Genomic DNA, 7,748 nt, shown 5'->3' on the forward strand with positions numbered 1-7,748 from the left:
AATTCAGTGCTTTATTCCACACATCACACTAGAGACTCCAGTCTTCCTTATAGGTGTATGGATATTAGACTATCACTAACTCTAGTGCTCTTCAAGATAGATCTTGGAATGTAGTTTTTATGATGGTTGTTGTTATTAAGTGCTAATGAATCAGTTCCGCCTCATAGTGACCCTGTATAAGGTTTCTGAGGAGCAGCTGATGGGTTTGAACCAGCAACTTTGTGATTCACAATCCAGCACTGATCTTACAGTGCCATACCATTAAGATGCTATTTCTCTTAAATTTGTCATTCCCAGTATAGTAGGTCACATGATTATCTTATTTAAAATAGCTCCCTAATACCTAGGATATCAATCTAACTTTTGACAACTTCAAATTTTCTTTGGTTTATACTTCCAAGTTTGATTATTAATGCATCAGCTGCTTCTTTTAATATTGAATTATGCTACATAAACAGATGAAGGTCTTGAAAATGTTACTCCAGCTAGCTCATTAAGGTCAACTCTACTTTGAGGAGGCAGCTCTTCACCAGTGGTATTTTGAGTGCCTTCCAACCTGAGGGTCTCACCTTCCCTTCCTACGTCAGACAATGTTCTGCTGCCACTCATAAGGGTTTTCACTTGCCAATATTTTCAGAAGTAGATATGCAGATCTTCTTTCCGGTCTGTGCTAGTATGGAAGCTCCACTGAAACCTGTCCATCTTGGGTATTTTAAATACACGTGGTCTAATAGCTTCCATCACTACAGCAACACCCAAGTGACCACATTACATCAAATTGACAGACAAGTGGTGGTAATTGGGAAGTAACATCTCAAAAACTTGTAGAACTTATATGCATACAGAAATACATAATAGAGCTCATTAAATTAACAGTAAAATTATAGAAAACTTGTTTTTACAATGATAGGTTTAAAAATAATAGTGCTTGTAGTTAAAGCTAATTTTTAAAAATTCCTGATTAATGAGACATACGTTGACAAAAAATTACTATAATAGTGAATGCTGATTCAGGACATTATTTTTATTAAGTAGTTTATAGTGAGGGCTGTAACTATATTCTATTTATAATGGCAGCTCTGGTTAATTACCTTGTAATGTATTGTGACATTAATGCACTAGTAAACTACTTAGATTTATACCCCTATACCGTAATAAAATTTGTAAATTAAGGACTGAATATAAGGGCATCCCAAGCATAAATTAGTGGCCAAATGCCATGTGTGATACCATTAAATTTAAAGAACAGAATCTCTCAAATTTACTCATCAGTGGGAAGTGCCATTGTATTTATAAACAACAGCTACTTTTTATTTTTAGAGAATACACAATTTATTCAAGGATATTATTTACTATATTTCTTTATGGTTACATAAAACAAAAGAAGGAATGTAGGCTAAACAAATGCACCAAGATTACAACTTACTTATTTTTCCTAAGATTAAAGAAATAAAGAGAACTACCTTAGGTAATGTAAGGAGCCCTGGAAACCATAGTGGATTACAAGCTGGGCTGTTAACCAGAAGGTCAGTAGTTCAAATCTACCAATTAATCTGAGGGCGAAAGATGAGGCTTTCCGCTCCTGTAAAGATTTACAGCCTCAGAAACCCTATATACAATTGCTAGGAGTCAGAATTAACTCAGTGACACACTACCACCATTACAACATTAGGTAGGGTGGGGTGATAGTGATTAAAATGAAAATAACTTTTTCATGATCCATAGGCATATAATACATATTTACATTTTATCCCTCTCTTAAGATTCGGTATGCTACTGTTTTACTTATAGTACATGCTGGGCATCTGACAGGGACACGCATAACTGTTTTCAATGACAGAAATGTTTGATGGTGCCAAATCACAGTATTTAAGAGGTATTGGATAACATTGAGGAGAATGAGTATTCCAGAACACTTAATTGTCTCATGAGAAACCAGTACATAGACAAAGAGACAGTCAATTAAATAGAACAAGGGGAAACAGAATGGTTTAAAATTTGAGAAGGCGTGCACCAGAGTTGTATTTTTTCACCATACTTAATCAGCTTGTATGCTGAGCACAAACTGATTAAGGAGCTCTGGTAGCATAGTGGTTACAAATCAGGCTGCAAACCTCAAGGTCAGCACTTAGAAACGACCAGCTGCTCCATGGGAGAAATATGAGGCTTTCTACTCCCGTAAAGACTTACGGCCTTGGAAACCCTATTCAGGGTCGCTGTGGGTCAGAATCGACTCTAGGGCACTTAACAACAACAACATGCTGAACACATAATAAGAGAAGCTGAATTATATGAAGAAGAACATGGCATCAAGATTGGAAGAAGACTCATTAATAACCTGAGATAGGCGGATGATACAACCTTGCTTGTTGAAAATGAAGAGGACTTAAAATACTTACTGATGAAGATCAAAGACCACAGCCTTCCATATGGGTTACACTTCAATGTAAAGAAAACCTCACCATTGAACCAGTAAATAATATCAAAATAAATGGAAAAAAAGATTGAAGTTGTCAAAGATTTCTTTTTTGCTTGGATCAACCATCAACAATGGAAGCAGCAGGCAAGAAATCAAATGATGTATTTCATTAAGACAAAATGGTTGCACCATCAATTATATTAAAATTACCTTGGACTGCCAGAAGTACAAACCAATCTGTGTTGGAAGAAGTACAGCCAGAATGTTCCTTAGAAGCTGGATGGCAAGACTTTGTCTTTCATACTTAGGACACATTAACAAGAGAGGCAAGTCCCTGGGGAAGCTCATTACAAAATCAAGGGTCAGTGAAAAAGAAGAAGGCCCCCAATGAGATGTATTGGCACAGTGATAACAATGAGGTCAGAATTGTAAGGTTGCTGCAGGACCGGGCAGTGTTCTGTTCTATGGTTCATTAATTTGTTATGATTTGAAACCAAGTCGGTGGCAGTTCACAGCAACAGCAACAACAAAAGATACTGAATGAGGGTGTGCCTACTTGAAGTGTGAATTTATAAAACTCTTGGGCTTTTTTTTTGTTGTTGTTATTTTGTAGAGTAAGGTAAGCCTTGTAAGTATAGAAATGGTTTCTATGTGTTATTTGGAAGTTGTGATTTTGGTGATGGTATAATATTCAGGTGAATAACTAAAATTTCAGGGGCAATACTGAATACCTTTATGCAAATCATTTATTCCTTCTAAATTACTTTGACAGCTGATCACTCACCTCAGGAGGTGACTTTGTAAATGTGCTTAATAATTTTTGGTTACCACATCATAGAAGAATTGAGGTAGTATTGACAAGCTATACTTCAGATTTTATCTTATTAGGCAGCTTACTGTGGGCTAGGATATCAAAATAATAGGAAGACCCTCTTTTCCTGAACAAGTCAGTAATAAGTGGGGTGCCAAATGATGTAAGGTTCTGACAGATAAGAAAATATTTACTTGTCAAGGGAGTTAGAAGGTTACTTGGAAAATGCAACATTAAGAAGAAGAAGACTCTAACAGCAATTATGTGCAGTCATTTCATGACACCTTTATGTGTTAACTCATATTTCCAAAAGTTTCACACAGTAAAATAAATTCACATATAATGAATAATGTTTCTCATGCCTCATCCTACCTCCAGAGTACAGAGGAACACGTATCTCCCAGATACTACTTATCAAAATCCATCTTACCTAACAACATTGTAATATGACTGATTTAGCATGTATCCCATTACTGAAAAAATCTTACACCAAACAAATCTAACAAGCATAAAATAATTTGGCAATAAAAAGGATAATTCATGAGTTTTTTGGATTGAATTATGTCTGCTACAAATACATGTTGAAATCCTAAACCTCTATAGCTGTGGACTTAATCCCATTTGACAATAAGATTTTCTCTGATACATTAATATGGCCATATTGGTGTGGCACTGTGGGTTAATGCGCTGGACTACAAAACTGGTTTGAACCACAAGACTGGTTGTTCAAGCTAACCAGCCACTCCTAGAAAACCCTTTAAGGGTCGCTATGGGTTGGAAGCAACTCAGCACTTAATATCAACAATTGGTGCATTAGTTCATGCTGTGGTCCCGTGGATCTGTGTCTTGCTTCAACAGTGTTTGGACGGAACACATCCGGGGACTCCCCGACCTCCAGCCTCAGATCACCTTTAACAACATCTTTAGGCAATCCCTTTCACTGCTGAAAACTTTCTGCCTGGGAGAGTCTGTTAGATGATGAAAGACATGCAATCTTCATCACAGTTGACATCAAGGTGACTGCCAAACATGTAAATGAGTCTCCTTCTCACAAAAAACTAACTAGTCTGTAAAATACAGTCAAGCCAGCACACATCCTACTCTACAAGTTCACATAATTCTTATGAAGTTTTTCTTGTTTTATGCCATTAGATTTGGAATTGAATTGCTATACTGCCAACTCAGCACAATTTTCCATCCCTTCTTTCCCAAATCATTCTGGGATTATGCCTGATGAACTGAACTCTATTAAAGTCATCAACTAGTGTCAATAGGCCTTAATTTTTCAGCAGGAACAACGTTTCACTAAAAATGAGCATGTCTAAAACAATTCATTATTTTACAATTCATACTTATTAACTAAGATAAAGGACTATGTCATTACCGTTATTCAATGCAGAAAACCTCAGAGTGATTTCTGCCACTTTCCCCATATCTGTTCAATCATGTGTCATGTCTTCAAAATAACGCTCAGGTCTTTTCGAAGCCACCTGCATAATCCTATCTATCTTTTCTTACCTGAACTATTGGAATAGTCTCTCCTACTCAAATCAGTTCATCAGTTACACTGACATCAGAATTTTTTTTTCTCAGATATAGAACTAATAGTGTTCTCATGTAATAACTCACTGACTCAGGAAAACATAGAAAAAAAAGAGTTAAAAATGATTCATGGTTGTCTTTGGGATAAAATACAAATTCCTTAGTATGAGATACTATTACATATTTCCAGTCTTCTCAAGATCTTCTTCCATTTTACTGAGCATCCAGTGTATTTCCCTAAAATAACTGCAGATTTGCACATCTCTCTGTATGTTTGTGTTTTCCTGTTTCCTCTTTGTGGGAGTTCATTGTTATTCCTGTGTCCTTCTGCTCTTGAAAAAGACTGATGTATCCTTCAAAATCTAGGCTGTCACCTTCACTGTTTGTCACTTAGAAAGAAATCAATGAATGAGCTTCTACTGAACACTAAGCACAGACCAGAATTTAGGTGAAAAATAACGATTACGACATTATCTACCTGCAAGGAACTTACAGATACAAGAGGGAAACGTACACAGAAAAAATAAGATACACTATCATAGGCATAATAACTGTGGCAAGCACAGGGGGAAATTGGAGAAGGGACGTATGGATGTGGCTCATCCCCAGAATGTTGTCAGCTAAGGCTTAAGAGACGAACTTATCATAAACCAGTTCCTCAGAATTTTAGAAGTTTTTTGGTAAACAAGAAGACTCTTGGCAGAAGAATAATCTGCATAGAAAAAAATGCTCATTAAAGTCAGGTCTACTGACTTTTATATAAAATCAGTGTTGAACATTATAAAAAATTTGAAAATCATTGTTTAAAATTTCTTAAAAATAAAACACCAAGAACAAAATTCTGTATTTATATTATGAGGTAATCATATTACCTTGACATGCTAGCGGCACTATAGAATAAGCACTTGACTGCTAGCTACAAGGTCATCAGCTCAAACCCACCAACAACTCCTCAGAAGAAAGATGAGGTTTTCTACTTCCATATAGATTTACAGTCTTGGAACCCCTATACACAGGATCACTATGAGCTGGAACTGAATTGATGGAAATTAACAACAACTGTTACCATGTGATTTTTATTTTGTATATGTTTTTAAGCCTTTACTCAAACAACTAAGATCAATATTAAAATGTATAGTTTTAACATACATTTAAAAAATAGATGAATATAATAGTACTAAAATGACTTTAAAAAATAACATTTAATATTACTGTAGTGCCTTGAATTTACTTGATATAGCTTATCTATCCAAAGTATTCTTGATTGCCATCAAGCGATTGGGTTGTGTTGTTGTTAGGTACCATCGAGTCGGTACCAACTCATAATGACCTTATGCACAGTATAACAAAACACTGGCCAAATCTGGGCCATCTTCACCATCATTACCATGTTTGAGCCCACTGATGCTGCCACTTTGTCATTCCATCTTGCTGGGAGTCTTCCTCTTTTTCTCTGAGCCCCCCACCCTACCAAACATGATATCCTTCTCCAGTGATTGGTTCCTTCTGACAATATGTCCAAAGCCCATGCAAATAAGGCATGTTGTTGCTGAGTGCCATCAAGTTGATTCCGTCTCATAGTAACCCTGTATAGGGTTTCTAAGTGCTTATCCTACAGTGCAACATAGGACTCTAAAGTTGGGATTGGTTAGTTTTGGCCTTAGCTATGCTTAGAAGGAGCCATCTCATAAAAAGAGACAGAAGATCCCAGGACCATCAAGACAGAAGATCATGAGTGGAGCATGAGATGTCAAGAAGTGAAGGCAAGAGACAACAGCAGAGATGGTGGCATGGAGAGACAGAACAGCTTCAAGCTCTAGGTCTATGGACAGAGTAAAGCTGAATGACTACACGCAGAAGACTGGCTAAAATAGCTTTGTATCACTTGCTGGAGCAGGGCAAAGGCCAAGCGGTCATATGGCTGAGAGCCAAAGACAAGAGTGAAGCACGCCTGCAATATGGTAGTTAAGAGGCATTCCTGACTGGAGAACTACTGTGTCTTGAGTTGGTTTTGATCCTGAACTGTACTTACTCACTTCCTTAATAAACTCCATAATAGTGCGTATTGTTATAAGTTCTGTGTGGCCATTGAAACTGATTATAAAACACAGATGTGAAGCAGAGAGTGCTGTGGGAAGAATGGTTGGTGTCACAATAAGGTAAAGAAGGCTGTAGGGTGGAAGCATGTCTGTCTGTCTTCCACTTTAAAGGAATTGACTTTGGGCTGGTTTTGAGTTTGTTTTTCTTTCTACCTTGTGAAGTCAGGAAAAGTCAGATATGTGTCCCACATATTTTTTGCAATTATTTTGCATGGTGGGGGGAGGGAACTGTCAAAACCACTGAGTTTAATACATCTATCTTTGACAAAAATAGTAGAAGAAAGTTCCAATAAAAAGGCAAACACTCTCTGTTTATTCTTAAATCTAAGTTAGTATTCAACTAGTTCTCCATTGGTTGAATCACTATGATTCTCACTTTGTTGGCACCTTTTTTTTTTTTTAATCTCTTATGAACATTTCTCATAACAAAAATTTTATATTTTAGTTAATAAGCTTGTTCTTCCTGTCACCTGACTCCTCATACACTTTGATTTTTTCTGCATACAAACTATATATTTACAATTGTCAAAGAATTAATACAATTATATATGTATATAAAACAAAATAATACTCACCTCTAACAGGAGGTCTTTCTAGTTCAGAGTCAAGGTGAATTGGTGGAGAGATGTAGGATACCTGTCCATGATGCGCCTGCCCTATGGACCAAAAAAGAAATGTTAAAAAGCCATTTTAGTCATATCTTTATCTTGCTTTTTTTTGTTATATTTTGCTTTTATGATGTCACATCATGTCTTTCTACACTTATAGAATACAAGTTTGCACAAAGGCAAAAAGTATATGCATCATACAAAAACAACACAATTCAATTGTTTTTTTTTTTACAAAAACAACACAATTCAATTGTTTTTTTTTTTTT

The 7,748-nt window shown here is 36.2% G+C and overlaps 1 protein-coding gene across 1 annotated transcript in view; it reads right to left on the reverse strand.

Annotated features, from left to right (window-relative positions):
- Positions 1 to 7,748, reverse strand: part of LOC102839278 (latrophilin-3-like) — an 883,976-nt gene that overhangs the window by 419,763 nt on the left and 456,465 nt on the right. Inside the window, exon 6 of the mRNA XM_006873416.1 lies at positions 7,447 to 7,527. Within this exon, the coding sequence (XP_006873478.1) occupies positions 7,447 to 7,527 (81 nt within the window). The remainder of the gene's footprint in view (positions 1 to 7,446; positions 7,528 to 7,748) is intronic.

The sequence above is a fragment of the Chrysochloris asiatica genome, unplaced genomic scaffold (assembly GCF_000296735.1).
Source record: "Chrysochloris asiatica unplaced genomic scaffold, ChrAsi1.0 scaffold00240, whole genome shotgun sequence".
Taxonomy (NCBI): Eukaryota; Metazoa; Chordata; class Mammalia; order Afrosoricida; family Chrysochloridae; genus Chrysochloris; species Chrysochloris asiatica.